Below are 23,021 nucleotides of genomic sequence, written 5' to 3' on the forward strand. Positions count from 1 at the left end.
GAAGAAGAACAGTGTGAGAGATGAGTTAGTGTTGTTTTTGATGGTTCTGGATTATCGCTTAAGGATGAAGTGGAAGGAGATATGAGAACGAGGAAAAGGGAAAAGTTTATATATATATATATATATATATATATATATATATATATATATATATATATAGTAGTAAGTTATAAAATATATATGGCGATTAAGCTACACTGAATATTCCGCGTTTCATCCACTCTATGACTCTTCCGGCTTATGCGCTATATATATATATATATATATATATATATATATATATATATATATATATATATATATATATATATATATATATATATATATAATTTTTTTTTGGAAAAAGAAATCCAGCAGAGTGCTCAAATCCGAAAATAAGAGCGTATTTATATTTTGTTCACAGAAAGATTTTAGATGAAACAAGTCATTGGTACTGTCGGTTTAAAACCCGATAATTAGGACCGTTTAGATACCAATATCAATCTCTCTTCAGCCAATACTCATCTCCAATATATATATATATATATATATATATATATATATATATATATATATATATATACTCCTATAAAGTTTGTGTTGTTTATGTATTCATATTCATACTATTAATAAAAACCCTCTTTTCTATTTATTTAAAAAGAAAATACAACTTTGTTATATATGTATCGCAGAATTGCATTCATCTGCAAAAGATGTAGCTAATTTGCATATTCTTTTAAACATTCATTTTAATTAATTCCCTATAAGTTTTTCGGTTTTCTTATGGGATGATCATCTTTAGTTAACTATTACGTGTCATTATATTCATGCAGATATTCTACTTGATCTACATTTACGTAATATTTGCGTAAAAAACTTATAGTAAACACAAATCTCTTTCTATATATTTATGTATGCGTATATATATACTTTTTAAAATTTTGCCTACCAAACTTTCTGTCAGTTTTTAATCTACAGACATGAAACTTAATATATAAGGTATTCGAATCCATGCGAAACTTTTTATTTTGGTTTTAGCCGGGAAAATTGGTGCAAAAGTGTGAAAATAAAAAAAAATGGAATTTATCAGGTGAAGGTCGAACGACGGCATTAAGAATATGCACGTGTAACGTAATAGTTATTGGTTCAGGTTTTAATTTCTTTATGACTCAGGCATTAACGCCAAAGGAAAAAAGTAAATCGTAAGCTCAACGTTTTGGTTTCGATTCTCAGTGATGGCACACGAGTTATTTTATTTTTTTAAAAAAACTTTTTCAATCATTACTATATATTGGGTCTAATATAATATGATAATAAGTACGAAATCTGCATTAATCAAAATATCATATTTAAGCGTATTTTATGACCGGGCAACGCCGGGCGTCCTGCTCGTATATATATAGGCAACTATACTGCTCCTCAAGATGAGGAGCATTATAGTCATCCACATACAGTACTGTTTCGCCGTTTCATAGCTCGTCAGTGCGGCTAGACAGGCAACTAACTCAAGCCAGGATTGAAACCCGACCGTCTGTATGACAGTGGGTATCTTCACTTTGCAGTATGGCTAGATATAGTGAGTAATTCAATCTTATTTAAAACACAACCGCTCGGAATAAACAATTGTTTGTTTTTTTTATCAACAGCCCTGCTAAATAATTCATTCATTTAGCCTTGTGAAAACAGTAGAATAAAAATCAGCATAATATATATTTTCTATGTTCAATTTTAATTCTTGTGCATTTGTGGCGTCGTTGAACATAAAAATGTTTAGATCAGTTTGTGTTAGCCCTTTTGATAATGGACTTTTATCATAATTTTTTTTTAAATAGATGCTTTTTAAGTAAAATTAAATGTAAAATTACATTGGAAATTGCGAATTCAGAATTTGTAATGAAAATACTTTTATTTCGTTTTTGTTTCCGTTATTTTTTTTTCTTTTTGCTAAAAGTGTTCTTATTTTATACTGTGTAAGATTTTAATTGACCACATGTTAATGTGCATATGAATTTTTAATTGATTATATTCGGATTTTCACAAGAGTTTTTAAGTGATCATATTCAGAGATTAACGTGAGTTGTTAATTCACCGTATTCAGATATGTAAGTGACATTTTAATTGATCACATTCGCGGGTTCGTGTATATTTTTAATTGAACGAATTTGGATTTCCGCGTTTTTTTTTTTATTGATCGCATTCAGAGGTTAACGTAATTTTTTCAAGATCGAAGTTTTTTTTTTACATAGGAGTCACCACCTATCAAGACCCTGGGGCCACTCGAGGATAAGGTTATTGGGTGTACAGTAATCATTATCGCAAGATTCGTTATTAATGGAAATTTGGCATATTCATGCAACTTTTAAATTGATCACATGAGAAGGGCCACGCAATTTTTTTATTCAACATATTCAACGGTTCCTGTAATTTTTTAATTGATCACATTTCGAGGTTTTTAAATCGATCGCATTCGAATGTTCCTGTAATTTTTAATTCAGCGAATTCGCGGGTTCCTGTGAGTTTTGAATTGATAGAGATTTAGATATTCTTGTAACTTTTTAATTCAGGGGTCTATCCTTGGACCTCTATTGTTCCTAATATTTATTAATGACCTCCCCGACAAAACTGCCTCTGAGATGGGTATATATGCTGATGACACTACACTCTATAACAGGCATGACAGGAAAACAAATGAACACATATCTAAAGAAATGGCAAAAACACTAGAGGATGACCTCCAATCTGTAGTGGAATGGGGACATAAATGGATGGTCACATTCAATGCTGCCAAGACTAAACTGGTTTCCTTCAATAATTACAAGAAACCTTCTCTGCCACCAATAGCAATGGCCAGTGACTCCCTGTCTGAGAGTACATCTTTCAAACTGCTTGGCCTAACGTTCACAGGAAACATGAGTTGGAACAATTATATTGAAAACATTGCCAGGGCCGCTGCGAAAAAGGTAGGCTCTCTCTACCGTGCTAGAAAACTACTGACACCTGAAAGTATCCTGTACCTCTATAAGGCCACCATTCGCCCATGTATGGAGTATTGTTGTCACATTTGGGCTGGTTCATCTGCTACTAGTCTCTCGCTCCTAGACAAGGTTCAAAAGAGAGTCACCAATCTGATAGGCCCTGAACTGGCATCTAAGCTTCAGCCTCTGTCCCATCGATGAAAAGTTGCTGCCTCTGCCGGTTCTACAAGTATTTTAATGGTGAATGCTCTGACGAACTGCAGACACTTGTACCCCCACGACGTAGACACCCTCGACAAACCCGAGGGGCAGCTAAATCCCACCTCCACACAGTAGAGATCCCTAGATGTAAAAGATCTTTCTACTCGAGTAGTTTCTTTCCCAGAACCGCTAGACTCTGGAATTCCATTCCAGTTTCCTGCTTCCCTAACTGTAATGACATGCAGAAGTGCAAATGTAACGTGAACCGACATCTTGCTGCCCAAATCCCAACATAGTGCCCCAGTAGTTGCTGCCCCTGATAGTAGCCCCCTACACCAAAGTGGCAATGTGCCTTGCTTGGGGTGAAAATGTAAAAAAAAAAAAAAAATGATCGCATTAAGAATTTCACGTAATTTTTTAAAATTGTTTACATTCGGAGGTTACTGTAATGTTTTAAATTGATCAGATACAGAAATACACATTTTTTAATTAACCACAGTTGAATGTTTATTAATTTTTAAAATTTATCACATTATGAGGTTGCGTAATGTTTCAATTGATCGCATTCAGAAATTAAAGTACTTGTTAAATTAATCTCAGTCAAGTGTCAAAACAATTTTTTAATTGATCACACTCGGAAGTTAACGTACGTTTTAAAAATTGATCACATTCGAAGGTGCACATAATTTTTTCATTGATCACATTCGAAGGTTTGATCGCATTAAGAGTTCCACGTAATTTTTAAATTGTTTACATTCGGAGGTTACTGTATTATTTTTTTTAATTGACCAGATACGGAAATCCACATATTTTTTTAATTGATCGCAATCGAATATTCACGCATTTTTTTTTTTTTTTTTTAAATTGATCACATTTTTAGGTTGCGTAAATTTTCAAATGGATCGTACTTGTCAAATTCATCTAAATCGATTCAACGCAATTTTTTAATTGATCACATTCGGAAATTGACACATGTTTTAAAATTGATCATATTAGGAGGTGCACATACTTTTTTTAATTGATCACATTCGGAGGTTTCTGTAAGTTTTTAATTGATGTCTTTCGAAAGTAAACGTACTTTCTTAATTGATCGCACTCGGATCTTCCTGCAGTTTTTTTTATTGATTGCATTCAGATGTTAATGGAAATTTTTTAATTGACTACATTCAGATGTTCCTGTGATTTTTTTAATGTATTATATTAGGTTCATGTAACGTATTAATTCATCACATTTTTATGTTCCTGTGATTTTTTAATTGATCACATTCGAAGGTTCACGTAATTTATTAATCGCATATTCCCCTGATTTTTCAATTGATCAGACCAGCATTTTCCTGTAATTATTAATCGATCGCATTCGAGTGTTCTTGTAATTTTTTATTGATTACATTAGGTTCATGGAATTATTTAATCGATAAAATTCGAAGATTTATGTAAGTATTTATTTGATCAAATTCGAATTCGAAAATAATTTTTTAATTGATCATATTCGGAGGTTCACATTTTTTCGCCTTTCGGAAGTTCACGTAATTTTTTAATGTATTATATTCGGAGGTTTACGTAATTTTTTCATTAATCAGTTTCAGAGATTCACGTATTTTTTAATTGTCTCCATTCGGAAATAACTGTATTTTTTTTAAAATTGGTCAGGTACAGATGTCAACGTAATTTTTTAACTGATCAGATAAGGATGTTTCTGTAATTTTTGCATTGATTACATTAGGTTCACGTAATTTATTCATCACGTTCGAAGGTCTACGTAATTTCTTTACTGATCACATTCGAAGGTTCACGTAATTTTTAAAATTGATCGCATTCGGAAGTTTACGTACTTAATGAATTTATCACAGTCCGTGGTCAATATAAATTTTTAATTGATCACATTCGAAGGTTCAGGTAATTTTTTAATTGATCACGCGCGGATATACTTGTAATTATCTAATTGACCACATTCGGGTGTTCCTGTTGGTCATTTCGGAGGTTCACGTAATTTTTTAAATTGATCACATTCGGATTTTCCTGTAATTATTAATTGATTGCATTTTGGGATTCCCTGTAATTTCTTAATGTATTACGTTACGCTCACGTAATTTATTAATTGAGCACATTCGGTTGACTACTCGATATAATATTTTAATTGATCAATTCGGAGGTTCACGTAATTTTTTTAATTAATTACATAAGGAGGTCCACGTAATTTTTTAATTAATCGCATTTGGATGTTTTTTTCTGATTTTGTAATTGATCACATTCCAAAGTTCATGTAATTTTTAAATTGGTTACATTCGGAGATTCACGTAATTTTTGAATTGATCAAGTTCCAATGTGCCTGAAATTATTTAATTGATCATATTTGGATGTTCACGTGATCTTTTTTTTTTAATCTAAAATTACTTAATTCAACTTTAAATAACTCGAAAAGGGGGTGATATGCCGTAAAACAAAACAAGAAAAACAAACAATGAATAGATATTTTAAGATATAAATCATTTGCAGAGTAAAAACTTTTGCCAAACTTACAGGATTTGGCATTAACAAATCAGAAAGTGTTGCTATGCCGTTAGAGAAAACAACTAAACCAAACATCCAATTTCATGTTACAGTGTTTTGTAATAGATAAGTAGATAATTAATATATATAAAAGTAAACGTGTCTCTCTGTGTGTGTGTGTGTCTGTGTACATTTACCTACGCAATAACTCTGTCAATTTTTAGTCTACAGACTTGAAATTTGATATACAGGGTACTGAGATTTGGGAAAAATCTTTGTAATCTGTTTTTGGCCAGAAATTTGGGGATTAAGGGGTCAAAGTTCAACGATTTGACCTTTGAGAACTCTACCAATCTCCTCCGCCAATTTTTCATCTAAACACTTGAAATCTTAGATATAGGTTCCTTGAATATGGATCTAACTTAACTTGATTTGAGCCCAAATTAATAAATGTTAAGGGGTCATATCAGAGGTCAAAGTTAAAAAAAATTGACCTTTTCTTTTTGTTTGTCTTTTTGCTCAACATACACCTCCAAACACCCGGGCAACGCCGGACTGAAATGCTAATAAGTAATATTTCAAGTTTTACGATCGTTTTATCGTCAATTGCCATGATTCCCTAAAGAATGCCAAGGACGATAACTCGATCCTACGACACGTAATATCACTTTTAAAAAATTAGATCATAAGTTTCAAGTAGAACTTTAATAAACTTACTTTAAATAGACACATACTCAGGTCGGATGCGTATATACGGCATATTAGTAAATAGATATGCGAGACTAGCAAACGAACATGAAAAATATACTAGTCTTTAGCAGCTGCTTCTCTTACTTTCTCCGATTCGTCCAACTTACATTTTGCTCTTTCTTTCCTTTTCAGTTCTCCTCCTTTCTCTACCAAGGGGAAATGGGACGCACTCAAATCAGTTGATCTCCCTGACACCTACTCTAACGCAGCGTGATATCTTGAAATAATTAAAGTAACAAGATAAAATTCTCGAGTTCCAACCTACACGTGAGTTAATGTTTCTTAATTATATTTCACTCTTACAGTGCATTTGTGCGGAAGTAAGCGAGAAAGACACACACACACACACACACACACACACACACACACACACACACACACACACACACACACACACACATATATATATATTCAGTCACTATAACGAGTCATAGACGACGAAACACGTGTCAGTGGACAATTATATTTTAGAAATAATACATATACCGCTTCCCATTTGGGGGTACCAGATTGGCCAGAGGGAAAATTATTCCCAACTCGCATTTAGGTAAAAATGCACTTTCGTATAAATAATTGGATTCATTCAAAAATATTGCAAAACAAAAACAAATAACATCTCTATCTATCTATCTATCTATCTATCTATCTATCTATTTATCTCTCTCTCTCTCTTTCTCTCTCTCTATATATATATGGATAGATCTATCTATCTATCTATCTATCTATCTATCTATCTATCTATCTATCTATCTATCTCTCCCTATATATATATATATATATATATATATATATATATATATATATATATATATATATATATAGATAGATAGATAGATAGATAGATCCATTGACTGATAGAAATTGAGCAGGCAACTGATCTGAGTGTGCCTCATTTCCGCTTGGTGCAGAAAAAAGTTAACTGTTAAATTATGGATGGCCCAGTGTCGGATAGCAATTATATGAGCTAGTGTTAATCTTGACAAGAATCGAACTAAATACAATTCCAAGCGTCACGAAAGTTGAGAAATAAATCAGTTGCCACGGAAAATAACAGAAAGAGACGACATTTAATGGGGCAAGATAGAGTAAAATACAAAGAGACGTCCGTCGACAACACGACACGATACAGTGAAACGAGGGTTTTAGAGTCTGGCGATGGAACAGGCACAGGAAAGATAGCCAATTCTACTATAATAACTGAACCGAGAACTTCGATAATTGCCAAGAGTGAAATGCTCTGCACTAAGATCTTTGTTCGCTGTGTCCACTCATTTATCCTTAATAATATAATAAAATACTTGATTAAGAGAATAATAGTATCGCCCTCGCAAAATATACTTAAACTAAAACCCAAACTTCAACCTCTGCCCCAATCGCGGAAACCTGGCACCCTGATGGCTGATTTACAAGTATTTCAATGACTAGTGCTCTGACGAACTCAAAGCACTGGTACCCCCTCGACGACAATACCCTCGACAAACCCGACAAACAGCAAAATCCCGACCCTACGCCGTAGAGATCCATAGATGCCATAAATCCTTCTACTCGAATAGCTTTTTCCCTCGGATTGCTGCACTTTGGAATTGCCTCCCGGGCCCCTGCTTTACTGACTGTGCTGACATGCAGGAATTCAAATGTAATGTGAACAGACATCTTGCTGCCCAACTCCAAAAAATAGTATCCCTGTAAATCTGGTCCCAAATAGGATCTCCTCACAACTAAATAGGTGGAATGACAATAAAAAAAAACAAAAAAAAACAAGCAAACAAACAAACAAAAACATAAAAACCAAAAACCAAACCAAAAAAAAAAAAAAAAAAACGTCTGATAGTCTCGTTTTATGCACACGTATAAAGAGTTTAAGAATTCCAACATTATATTATTTACGCAATAAAATTACACATTCTCTATGTAAAAAATTGAGTTACTCTAAATATGGTTTTTAAGTTAGCTAGTGATCTGGTCAACGTTTTACACCAAGGTTAATGTAGATTAAACGATATAGTTAGGAGAATAGACAGACAGTCCAACATATAATCACTTTATCGGATTTTAAAAGTCAAACCCGATATTGTATTTTGACTAACTTATTTGTTAGTTTGTTCCCTACGGAGCGTAAACGTTGCCTATAGACTCTAAAACGGCTGGGAGGATTTTTATGAAATTTCACACGAAGGTACTTTATGTGTCTGGCAGTGTTCTTGGATAGGTTTTGTGTCGGAACGTCTACGATAAGTATCGATACTTGATAATCGAAATAATCCGATGAAAGAAGGAATAGGCGATATGAATAAAAGTTATCTCTTTAAACAGCTTAACATCACAAGTGCATTCGAGATATTTTATTAGCGCACAAGCCGAAACGCCCGACAAATAAAATCAACAATAGGCTCTTTGAAATGACAGGAAATGGGTGTTTCTATTTAAAGCACAGTTGTGTATATAAGTGGCCTTGTTTCTGTATGTGCGAAAGGGTCACCACCAAAATACCTGTTTCACTTGTTGGTCTACAGACTTGAAATTTGATAGAAAGGGGATTTGGAACTGGGACAAATTCGATCTTGTTTTTTAGCCGGTAAAAAATAACTGGTAAGGGTCAAAAGTGAAAAGAGTTGACCTTGGCATCAGTAAGTCGATTAATCCTGTTACTTCTAGGTATGCGCGAATATACAGTTATCGCTTAATTTTTACCGCTTAAAGTAACTTAATTTTTACCGCTTTTTTTATTCCTCTCTCGATAGCTCAAACGGTAACGATTTAGGCTGAAACGCGAAATGTTTTGATTTCGATTCTACCTGATGGCACCAAAGTTATTTCTGTTAAAAAAAACATTGTTTTTTTTTTAATTATTGCTCTATATTTGCTATAATATAATAATCAATAGAGAATTAATAAATACAAAATCTGTATGAATTAAAATATCATATTTAAGCGTATTTTACGACCGCGTACACGCGGTGGGGCGGCACTACTTTATATTGAGTACAATATAATGATCAGCAGATCTATAATAATAAATACGAAATATGAATGAATTGAAATATCATATTTAAGCGTATCCGTATCTTACGACTGAACACCGTCGGGCGGCCCGGTAGCATTTCTCTGTCTGTCTGTCTGTCTGTCTGTCTGTCTCTCTCTCTCTCTCTCTCTCTCTCTCTCTCTCTCTATATATATATATATATATATATATATATATATATATATATATATATATATATATTTTTTTTTAAATAATATATATATATTTATTTATATACATATATAATGTTTACTGCATTTAATCACATAAATTAATATACGCAGATATAATTTATGCGTAAATTTTTCAGTATTTACTTCAACATAGGTAGAGCGAGGTAGTAAATTATGAAAATATATATGGCAATTAAGCTACACAGAATATTTCGCGTTTCATTCTCGCGAGAATTCGTCAGGCTTATGCATTGCCTGACGAATTCTTACGAGAATGAAACGCGGAATATTCTCTGTAGCTTAATTGCCATATATATTTTCATAACTTACTATATATATATATATATATATATATATATATATATATATATATATATATATATACACACACACACGACGAGCGCATGGGAGTTCTGTGAGGGGTTGTGCATATATATATATATATATATATATATATATATATATATATATATATATATATATATATATATATATATATATACGATCGTTTTCCCGCCTCTACTACACTGGTGAATGCACATAAATACGTATGTGCATGTGTTTATATATATATATATATATATATATATATATAAACACATGCATGTGTTTATATATATATATATATATATATATATATATATATATATATATATATATATATATATATATATATATATATATATATAAACACATGCACATACGTATTTATGTGCATTCACCAGTGTAGTAGAGGCGGGAAAACGATCGTATTTTGACAAGTGGCGGAGCAAAGGAACGAACACCACGCCCTTTTTATCTTGCCTTAACAAGGTCGGGTCACGTGTCAAGCACAACCGCCCCCAAAACTGCCATGCGCTCGTCGTGTGATTTCAATTACATACAATATATATATATATACTTATATATATAGACTATCCCGTTCAGAACCTTAGTGTTGACTCGATCGTCCACAGAGTAGGATCAAATAAGCCGACTTAGGAAACACGAGACGTTCGATTAAGACCGACAAAAGAAAAAAAAGAAAAAAAAAACAAACAAAAAAACACCATGGTGAAAATGATGAGAGCCGCTAGCGAGGAGCAGCAAAGCCGATGCGGCAAAATCGCCGGAAGTGCCGTGTCAGGTAAGTAAACGTATATATCTATGCACTTACTAGTTTACTCACACGGTCTACGTCGGGATGTTTTAATTCTCTTGAACTTTGAATCTAGTTCATAAAAGTCGAGAGGGATGGGTTCTAAAAAATCTACATAATAAATTTTGTTTACGTTTTTTTTTCTAAAACTATATATATATATATATATATATATATATATATATATATATATATATATATATATATATACTGGCAAAAATTTAAAACAAGAAAGAATAACTTCATATTTGTATTTTTTTCGGATATTACAAATATGAACTTATTCTTTCATGTTGCTTAATATTTGAGTCAATTCACATGACTTAAATTCTTATTGATATATGTACATTACCATTGGTTAATTGAGTTTAAATATATTAAGCCCTTGGAATAATCTCTTCTAATATATATATATATATATATATATATATATATATATATATATATATATATATATAACTAAAATCAGATTGCTTGCTTGCTTACTTGCTTGGGTGTTTAAACCGACTATCCGGTTTGTGGCATCTGGTTTCAAAAAGTTCGTCTGCTTAACTATTACATGGCTGCCCTGTGTTAAATATAAGCTACTACTGCTATTCACAGCATACACAAGGTCAACAATATTTTATGTTTTAACTTCTTTTAACAATCTTTTCCTTACAAATAAATGTAATTTAAACCCGTTCACTTAAAAAAAAGTATAAATATACCATATATAACTATAATCATACTTATAACAATATTTACTGCTTTTAGTAGCGCTCCTGTGGATTCTGACGAATTTTTTCTCAGGCCTTACTTAAAAAATATTTTCTCTTCAAGGAGGGGGGAGGTAGAAACTTGGTTTTAGTAGTGCTTTTAGTAGGGCCTCCTTAATTTTAATTAGTGCTTGCAGTAGTGCTCAAGAAGCTTCCTGGATTTTATTATATTTTTTCACTCATCACTTAAATTAATGTTTTCTCAAGACAATAAAAGACGATATAATCTCCAAATCACTTTTTATTGTGAACGTTTTTCATCTTACTCTTTAAGGGCCAACGGGCACACACACACGCACGCACGCACACACACACACACACACACACACACACACACACACACACACATATATATATATTAGTATTATGAGGATTAATCGGAATCGGGAATGGGAAAATGGAAAGCATTTTGAGGTATCGGAATCGGTATCGGAATCGCTATCGGAATCGGAAAAAATTTGAGCATATTTTCCGATGCCAAAACCCATTCCTTTAATTATCTTTTATATTTGACTTTGGTTTAAGAAACATCTTCCACTGCTTAATAATAAATATTTATTGATTTAAACTTCCAGAAGACTAAAATCTATAGATCCTCCCCTCGCAACTGTGTTTTTACGTTTGCGAAAATATATGCACAATTAAGATGTGTTTTTACAGCAATTAGGACAAAATAATAATTTTATAGTTAAATATTTAGAGATTTATAAAGAATCGGAATCGGAATCGGAATTGTATCGGAACCGGGAAAAATATTGGAATCGTCCTATCACTAATGTCTTCTCAAACGCGGAACCTTCTGTGTAGATTAATTGCTATAAATCTATTTTCATACCTTATTACCCAGCTCTACTCACGTATGAAGCACTGAAAATAGATACATAAAATATATTTTCTTATAACATTTAATGTAGATACATGAAGTAATATATATGTGAGTGTGAGAGAAAGTGTGTGTATGTGTAGTAAGCTATAAAAATATAGTAAGGGTAACTAAGTTACACAAAGGCATATGCGCTTAATCTCCGTAGAGAATCCTCAGGCTAATATATATATATATACATATATATATATATATATATATATATATATATATATATATATATATATAATAGCCTGATGACCGGTGTTAATTGTAACACCCTACACTAATGATCCCGAATAGCTCTTTAAAAAACGCTAAGGTAGCGGAAAAAAATTTTAAAAAATGACAGCGTTTCGAAGTTGTTAATATAACAATTGTATAGATTAACAAGAACGAAAGATGATTATAATATCTTTAAAACCACCAAAAATATAATATAAAAGTATTTCTTGTTACGGTCATTGGTATTTTTGTCTAATGGAAATCGCTCCAGACAGGATGTGAAGCCACGTGATATAAGAGATTAACAAGAACGAAAGATGATTATAATATCGTTAAAAACACCAAAAATGTAATATATATATATATATATATATATATATATATATATATATATATATATATATATATATATATATATATATATATATATATATACTAGCAAGGAGACGCGACGTTGTCCGGGATTGAATGAGGATCAGCAAATGTTCTATCCTCCTATACCTTTATTGTTATCGAAATCGCCCATTTTATTTTTTTTATAAATCAAATCGATTGATTGCTTGGGGGTCGGTCCACCTCACAATTTACCGGGGAGAAGTTTCACATACCTCCCGCCAATGACATATTCCACAATACATTGTAGTCTACATTGCACTGTAGAGAATCTACTGTTGATTTTTATAAAATTATCTGTAAATAATGGCTCCCCTTAAACTTTAAAATGCAAAACTCAAATATCATGGTGTAGTTGTGCTCTAAACAGAAACATCCATTTTTAAACGCGCCCTATATATATAAATTCAAATATCACAAGTATATTTATTTATAGCACATTCACCATGCATCGTGGTCACACTGTCACCGTAAAAGTATTTCTTGTTACGGTCATTGGTATTTTTGTTTAATGGAAATCGCTCCAGACAGGATGTGAAGCCACGTGATATAAGAGATTAACAAGAACGAAAGATGATTATTACAAATACAGATTTATCTCCTGCAATTGAAAAACAAAACAAATGAAAAAAAAACAAACAAAACAAAAAAAAAGGGCTATATTTAAGTGAAAACTGTCAGCAGAAAGGGAGTTCCACAAACCCGCAGTTCTTGGAAATTAAACTACTGGAATAGGAAGCTGTATTAGAATGACGTATAAAAATCAGCGAATTAGTCAAACGAGCTAGAACAAAGAAGCAAGGAATATTTGGAACAATTCTGAAAAACGCATGCAATGATAGTATTTATAGAAAGACTAGTCTGGGTGCCCGGCGTTGCCCGGGTGTTTGTAGGTATGTGTGGAGCAAAAAAAAAAAAAGGTTGTAGTAATCAGGCAGGCTCGAATCCGTGACGGGAAGACGGAAAAGAAAGTGGAGGTGCGTGTAAGGGTGTTGGTTAAACGAAAAAGAAAACAAAAAGGAAAATTGCGAGCGCAAAAAAAAGTGGTAGCAGGTAAGCAGGCAGTCAGGCTCGAACCCGTATCGCGAACGAGGAAAAGAAAGTGAAAAAAAGTGACGCGTTAGCTGTTGCTCCCATCGCCAAACCGGAAGTGACGTAGGTTAAGGCTAGACAATCAAAAATATATCGGCGAAAAAAGCGACCCTCCCTGTAGAAAAGTGCCCAGTTGAGGATGAAGGAATGAATGTTTTTGGCCAAGTTTTTGATATTTTTCGTCCGAATGGTCAACTGACTAGATTCAGTGAGTTTATAGATGCATATGAGATACCGATCTCGTTAAAATCCGTCGCCTCTGTCGAAAGTTTTAGGCAGACATACATACATACATACATACATACATACATTTAAATATACATACATACATACATACATACATTTAAACAGACAGGTGAGATTTATATTATAGATTAATATTAGCAACAGCTCGTCAGTGGGAGAGATGTTGCAGAGAAGAAGAAAGGGTGGGACCAAAAATGATTACAGATACCTCTCTGCATCTTGTCAAGAAACTTCAAATGGGACACAGATTCACCAGCTCCAATATAGCAACAGTACTCCATACGTGTTCTGATTGTAGATTTGTAGAGATCGGGATTAGCCTTGGGTGTAAGAAAGAGTTTAGAGCAATAGAGAGAATCGACATTACGAGAAGCAGAAAGAACAATAGCTCTAATATCTGTACGCCAAGAAAGATTTGATGAGAAAGAAAAACGAAGAGGTTTCAACATCGATGTCTCCTTAAGAGACAGGAAGAAAAGGGACACGCCTACGATTGAATGACATAAGCTGGGTCGTAACAGGTTTTATATATATAAACATTTCATGTGCATTCATTTCTCTACACAACAGTGTAAACTATTTTGATATCATAGATTTGATCGCTCTATATTGAAAACGGTGAACAAATTAAAATAAGGCAATTCGTTTAATAATAACCAAAAACATAAAGGTCAACTTAACGTCTTCATTTGTGATTTCCTTATCGCATGGAAAAGCATCCTCAGCGTAATATCATAACGATCTTGAAAGTTATGCTCAGAGGTCACATCTGAATCACCTGGAAAGTCATCAACAAATTATATCCCGTGTATTATATCAAAATAGTACCAGGGATATGTTAATGTTTCAGCACATATTGAACTAAAACAAATAAACAAAAAAAAAACAACAAAAACTCAGAAGCAGCATATTATTACAGAGAATAAGTCATTCGTTAACGAAGAAGAAATATTAGCTATCTAATTGAGCTAATTTGATTGCATGTTTTTTTTTTTTCTATGAATGTTTATTTTTAAAATAAACCTTTTAGCGATAGGCATGATAGTCTGCTCTTTTTGATTTCCGGTTTCTGTTGTTCATTTTGTTGGATAATCAGACATAGTCAAGCGGACAAGAAAGCCATTCTTAACATAGAGAAATGTTGGAGGAGGGACTTTCACGTTATTTGAGAGGAAGATAATCATTAATCAGAAGGGACCATATCTTACTTGTCACCGACGTTCCATATTTTTTGAAGCGGCACTCACCTTAGGCGAGTTGAACAGGCTTCCTTTTTAGAGGGAAGTTTCATGGGAATATCAATTTCACAAGCGGTCGCCATTTGTTTGTATATCCTTCTCAGGGGAGATGAAGTTTTTACAGGTCTTGCATGGATGTGCCAGTGTCTCATAAATACAGCACCTGGTATTCCTAAATAGTCACCCATCTGGTACTGACCAGGCTCGATGTTGCTTAACTTCGGTGATCTAACGGGGGCCGGTACGTCAATGTGATTATGCCGTATGCAGAGTAGAGACCGGAAGTTCAAAAGGAGCAGACCATCTTTACTATAACTAACCTTTTATATAAACATCGGTGTCCGAGTGAGTTTATCAAAACAACTTGAGTTTAAAACAAAGACATGACGATATGAGTATATAACGGCTAAACTAAAATATAACACATCTAAATGTTTTCTGACTGTCTCTCTTTACATGATTCGTTGTACTTTGCTATTGTTTTGCATCCCCCCACCACCAAAAAAACCCCCCCAAAAAAAACAAAAAAACAAAAAACAAAAAGAAACAAACTGATTTTGATTAATTGATTTAAGGGGAGGGGGCCCATCCACAGTTTTATAGATGTGGATCCAAATTAAATGAAAACGGCAAACGTTAATATGAAACGAATGTTTTAAATATGAAATCGAGTAGAAAGAGCAAACAACGATTGAAAAGGGGAAAATGGGACGATTTATTAATTGATTGATGATGTTGGACACCGCAGTTGAAGCGATTTAATGACTTCCGGCCCCGGGATCAGAAAATTGTGGAATTCTAATGAAATGTACAGCATTTATTCAATAAATGATCCACATTCCATAATAAAGACACACACACACACACACACACACACACACACACACACACACACACACATATTATTATTATTATTATTATTATTATTGCAGAACCAATTCTCTATTTAAGATCATATATATATATATAGTACTATTTTTTAAAAAACTTTTGTAAATTAGTACCGGACGCCAACCAGTACTAATTTACAAAAGTTAAAAAAGTGACCTGTGTGTCATCAGCTAAAATCGAAACCAAAACATTTAGCGACCCATTCGTGCGTAATCTACTGCTTGAGTTTACCCGACACATATATAAGAAAGATTTAAAATTGAACTAGCTATTAATAAATTTGTGCATGCGTAAAACTAATAAAAAAGATGTCGCCAGGTTGAAATCAATATTTTGCATTTCAACTTGGCGGCATTTCTCTGTACGCCTTATTTATCAACCGAACAAAGATTTACTCGTCATAAACCATCCTTAGTTTGTGAGTACTACTTCCTGTTAATTTCAGTATTGTGTGACCAGTAGTTTAAGAGTTCCTATTTACAATGCCTCCCCACGGGACAGAGTTAGACACCACGGTTGTTTTTTAACGTGTAGAAAAGGAACAAAAATTAAAAATTGTCTCAGTCGTGAAGGACTTCTCCTCCAATGACAGAGAACAAGAAATTGAAGTCCAGCATCTGAAGAACAGATACCACACTGTGATCTCGGCCCAAAGGCCAAGTTTAAGAGTTTATCAGTTAAACACACACATACTTACTGTTTTATTTATATAGATCATATATGATAATTTTTACTAGCCTAGATATTGCATAACAGGTTCGAATCCTTTAACCGACAGTAAGTACTACTTTGTTCACATAATTGCTTAAGCATGAAACACTGTGGGTCGAATATATATATATATATATATATATATATATATATATATATATATATATATATATATATATATATACATTTATGAAAAGAGCATTATTTAATTATAAACCATTTGAAATAGAATCTTTAAAAGAGGTATAATAATAATAATAATAATAATAATAATAATAATAACTTCAGAGTAACGCAATGTCTCGACGTCTGCTCTTAGATACTAATTTTCTCAATTTGTCGGCTTCTTGTGATAATTCTTGGTGACTAGCGTTTGAGTGCAGGACTGCAATCCAAAAGTTGACTTTGTGACTGGGTTCGAATTCTTCCATCAACAGAAATTATCAGTTTCTATACTGATGATTGCGTAATCATAGAAAACTAAATGTCTCTAGGTAAAAATCATTTACATACACACGCATACACACATACACGCATATATATATATATATATACACACACACACAGAGACTAAGAGGGAGAGAGAAAGAAAGAAAGAAAGAAAGAGAAAGAGAGAAATAGAAAAGGAACAAATCAAGTTATGTGTTCATCAACGTTTATATATATATATATATATATATATACATATATATATATATATATATATATATATATATATATATATATATATATATATATATATATATTAGTGGCCTGGCAAAGCCACAGGGGAGACAACCCAGAAAAAAACGAAGCAAAATTCATCTTAAAGAAGCAAAACTAAAGCTGGCTTGCTAGGACATTATATATATATATATATATATATATATATATATATATATATATATATATATATATATATATATATATATATATATATATATGCGCATGTTAATTTGAGCATATTTTATTGGTTTTGAAATATAGGTTCTTTTTAACCAATTCTCATAAAATGTTAACCATAGAATAGTATCATAATCTTGTAAAAGCCTGCAAATTTTCATGCTCTTTCGGTCAATAGAACCAAAGATTCGAGCATTTTAATATTTAATTGTGCGACGAGTATAGATATATCCATAAATATATCTACCACTTTTTAGGTCAATTTTATAAGTTCGAATTCTTGGCAACTACTGATCAGAATTTAGCAAATGAAAGTTGGTTGGAAAGCTAATGACTTGAATTGTGTAGTGGGATGTGTGATATTTGCTCTTAAGGTCGTACATTAGTGTTTCAAGAAGGGGGAGTTCCCTTTTCCAAATTAATTTAACGTAAATGAGCACCCACTTCATGCCCACCTTTGCTATAAAGTGGACGTTCATTTTACGTTAAATTAATATAGAAAAGTATTCACACACTTTATAATTTCTTCATATCTTGGATTTTCCGGGGATTTTTACTGTTATTTTCGTTTTCAGCATCCTCGAAAACCTATACTAGTGGCATTTTTACAGTATTTTTCGTGGGTGGAAAGATACTGCACCTTTACCAATACTTCAATTATAGTCATTTATTTTCCTAGTTTTGCATATGAATTACAAAATATATGATATTTCCCCAAAACCTCTGGTCTTGATGGAGGGGAGACTAAAACTTGCTGCTAGGGTTTTAAATGATCTGAAATAACAGCAAGGAGAGACTTGATTCCAAATATTTCTCATATGTTATATCTTCCCTCTTTGGTTTTCATACATAAAGTAAATTTCCCAAAGTGTATAAGGCTTATTTGATATTGGAGATATTCATAATCGTACACTATTTCCAAAAGAGGGAAGATATAACATATGAAAAATATTTGGAATACAGTCTCTCTTTGATGTTATTTCAGATCATTTGAAACCATAGCAGCAAGTTTTTGTCTCCCCCCCCATCAAAGCCAGAGGTTTTGGGGATATATATATATATATATATATATATATATATATATATATATATATATATATATATATATATGAAATAAAAAATACTATTAAATTTACCCAAATGATCCAAGATGGTAAAACTAAGTATATTATAACTATTAAAGAATTAATATTTATAAACTAATCTCAACCAAATGTAAAAGCTCGATAAAACCAAATAGGAGATAGAGCTTATAATAAGAGCAAATAGTTAATAAAACATGTTAAAAAAACACTTTGAAAAAGAGTTAAAAACATGTTTAATCTGAAAAGAAAACACTTAATGAGTGGATAGTCCTTAATCCGCGGAGTTTCGAAGAAATACTTTCGTTCTCATCAGAGGGTAGGAATTAGCAAAATGCGGGATCGGATTTTGCGTACAAAAGTATTTGATGAAACTACAAGTAAGTAAAAGACCTTACTTGATAAAAAGAAAGTGAAGCAGAGGGAATATGGCGAAGAAAAAAGTGATTTCACGTGAATGGATAGTCTGGTGAAAGGTAACTTATCCAATGACGGTAAAATCCAAAAATGTAAATCCAAGAAAGTTAATTAAATTTCCATTCGCACAAGTAATATATATATATATATATATATATATATATATATATATATATATATACAGGGTGAGTCACGGGAAACGGATGTTTTTAGAACGTCCTTTACTCTCCTTGAGTGAGGGATAGGAAGTGAGGAAGTTAGTCTTTGAACCCGCTTAAGATGCCGTTTAATTTGCTGTTATTTATCAAAAACATCCGTTTCTCATGACTCACCTTGTATATATACTTCTCCGATCCATACAACGCTCTTATATTCGGGTTACGCTTATATATCCGGGGGTTCTTATATCCGGGTTACACGTAAACACAGGCTCTAATTTGGAAACAGAGAAAATCTCTATTGTATCCGTTTTCTTATATTCAAGACTCTTATATCCGGGTTACACTATATATATATATATATATATATATATATATATATATATATATATATATGAGAAATTTGGTAGGCTTAATTCTAGGCCGTATGATAACTAAATGTGCTCAACCTGAAAACTACAGAGCAAAAAACGGATTTTTTTTTTACTATTTAAAATAGAAATGAGATTATTGCTTCAAATAAGAGATGTCCAAACTTCATGCTAAATAAACAAGAATATGTTAGCAATTCAATCTAATAGAAAAATGAATGTCTTTCTTTTGTTTTCTCCGCTAGGTTTTCTTTCCTGCCATAAAATGTTCCACGAGAAAGACCTTATTCGAATGCTATTCATCTGTGTGTGCCTGTGTCTTGTTAGCCAAGCGTACCCGTGCGGAACAAACCCCCTGAAGGTGGCCCAAAAACTCGCTGACGCCAAAGGTAAGCGTTCTTGGTTCCGATTTCAAATTATTTAACTGTATTGTTTGGATTATTGTTCTCATCTAGGATGTTATTCTCAGAGCATATCGGCCGATCTAACTTTCGACCTTCTCCAGATGCGTCTTGTCGAACAGAGGAATCTCTATATCGAAGTCATCTGTACGGAATCTCGAACTGAACCTTCTACTTAATCCACAAAGGGAGCATGTTTCCCCCCCCTTCCATCAGCAAATTCTTAATTTTATTCTTAGAGAGAACTTGAATGCCTACATTGACGTGTCATTTGTCATGGCAATCGTTGGTTGAGAAGAATACTTGTAGTTGTTAAAAGAAGGAAGCTTAGTTTTAGTAGCATTAAATGTTACCAAGCATTTACGGCCACAATGCTTACTGGAGAAAACTTGAATGCCTACTGGAGAAATCTTGAATGCCTACTGGAGAGATCTTGAATGCTTATTGGAGAGATCTTGAATGCCTACTGGAGAGATCTTGAATGCTTACTGGTGAGATCTTAAATGCCTACTGAAGAGATCTTGAATGCTTACTGGAGAGATCTTAAATGCCTACTGGAGAGGACTTGAATGCCTACTGAATAGATCTTGAATGCTTACTGGAGAGATCTTAAATGCCTACTGGAGAGGAATGCTTACTGGAGAGATCTTGAATGCTTACTGGAGAGGACTTGAATGCCTATTGAAGAGAACTTGAATGTCTACTAGACACTATCCTCGAGTGTCTAAGTGGCTCTCTGTAAGGGTTTGTCAGAACAACCTGGCATGAGGATATTTTTCCCTAGAAGTATACCCTGACTTAATATTCAAAATCACATAGTGTCCGTGACCCAAATAAAATCTCCTCGGCATGACTCACCCATGGTACACCTTCTCCAAGTTATGTTACTTCAAGTAAGAGCACGAAGCTGGATATTCCATCAGACTAGATGAATTCTTCGTAGTATTTAAATTCTTAAGAATGCGGTTATCATCTTGAGATGAAAATACTAGTCTGAAGAATCCAAATAACACGAATGAATAATCCTCATCTATAAAAAAATCAGAAATGTAGATAAATTCATGTCATCGGATCCAGTAATAATAAGAGACCATAAGACAGTATACTATAACATATTTAAATGGTCAATTTGGGAGAGGAAAATTATGTTCTCAACTTTTTGTTTTTACTAATTTAGTGTTTGAGAGCTAAATGAGTACTTCAATAGAATATTCGAATATATATCTATCTCATATACAGATTTAGAATTTATATATATATATATATATATATATATATATATATATATATATATACCTTTTTGTTTGAAAATTAATCAATAGTCTAGAAGAAACTGAGTTTTGTTGTCTTCCCCTCTGCACTGAGTGCCTTCTTATTGGAAGGCGAATTTGTGAATTACTATTCTTTTTCCTCATCGGATGACTTACCAGCGAGACGATGGCATATCAACCCTGACGCGAGAGAAACTAATAAACACCGGACGCAAATAAAAGCCTGACCAGTGCAACCAACGGGTCTTACTGCATTGAAAAGGTCACATCTAGTCATTGTCGATCAGAATAGTGACTCGGACGAGATCAGAGGTCACACTTTGATGCCTGTAGACCAGAGATAATAGACCCTGGATCACAGCTTGGGTCTGTAGACCAAGGATAACAAACTCTGTCTGGTATATATATTCCATTGTGAACGTTGGTCACGTAAATGACATGGAAAGAAGAGACTTAAAATAAAAAAAGAATAAATACCACGGCACAATGGAGAGAAAATCACAATCTTTTTTTTTCTTAACCCTTAGAAAACGCTCCTTGATTTCTGAGAACTTCGACTGAAGTAAAATGAAAGTATCACCCGTACTGAAGATTGAACCATCAACCCTTGGAAGACTGTCACTCAGACATGATTTTAGCACTCTATCCATTGCGACACGGTTCCATATAGACAATTCTAATATTAATTTTAGGAACCTTAAAATATATTCTTCTTGTTTTTAGATGTGTATTCTTACTACTTATTATCACTTATCTATAATATAAAGCGCGGTTTTCTGTGTGTATGTGTGTAAGTTTGTATGTCCAGTTAAAAATAATTTTAAAAAACGACAAAACAAATACTCACAATTTGTGCATTCATTCTTTTGCGGACTGTTATCACCATCTTAATAGTTGTTATTGTATGCCGTTGCAGTTAATCCCCTGAAGAAGGCCAGAGGATCAGTTGGCCGAAATGTAGTAAAACAACAATAACTATGAAGATGAGAATAACAGTCATACAAAAGAATGAATACACAAATTATGAACACTCATCTCAAAGGATTCCAACAAATAAATAAATAAATGAAATATAATACAAAAAAAAAGTAAATAGTATACCCATAATGTTGGTATTTTCTTAATCGGCATTTCCCCGGATAAATAATATCTAAGATTTAGAAAATATAATTCATTCTTTGTTCATAAACCGGCGCAGATTTCGTCGTGAAGGGTTGATTTTGCAGCAAGATTATGTACTAACTAAAGGGGAGTAACTTTAATATTTTTGTATCGAGAGCAATTATTCCCATTCT

General features: G+C 32.9%; 1 protein-coding gene across 2 annotated transcripts in view; it reads left to right on the forward strand.

The window, feature by feature from the left end:
* LOC145297729 (uncharacterized) overlaps positions 1–23,021 on the forward strand; it is an 81,410-nt gene that overhangs the window by 52,917 nt on the left and 5,472 nt on the right. Inside the window, exons 2-3 of one of the 2 annotated variants that reach the window (XM_080143958.1) lie at positions 6,528–6,662; positions 20,300–20,443. In XM_080143958.1, coding sequence (XP_080000084.1) covers positions 20,320–20,443 — 124 coding nt within the window. In that variant the 5' untranslated portion in view covers positions 6,528–6,662; positions 20,300–20,319. Of the gene's footprint in view, positions 1–6,527; positions 6,663–10,496; positions 10,717–20,299; positions 20,444–23,021 lie in introns of those variants that run through there. The other variant, XM_080143950.1, reaches the window with a different exon arrangement.

Source organism: Euprymna scolopes, chromosome 2, assembly GCF_053919585.1.
Source record: "Euprymna scolopes isolate OS-2025 chromosome 2, ASM5391958v1, whole genome shotgun sequence".
NCBI classification, from domain to species: domain Eukaryota; kingdom Metazoa; phylum Mollusca; class Cephalopoda; order Sepiida; family Sepiolidae; genus Euprymna; species Euprymna scolopes.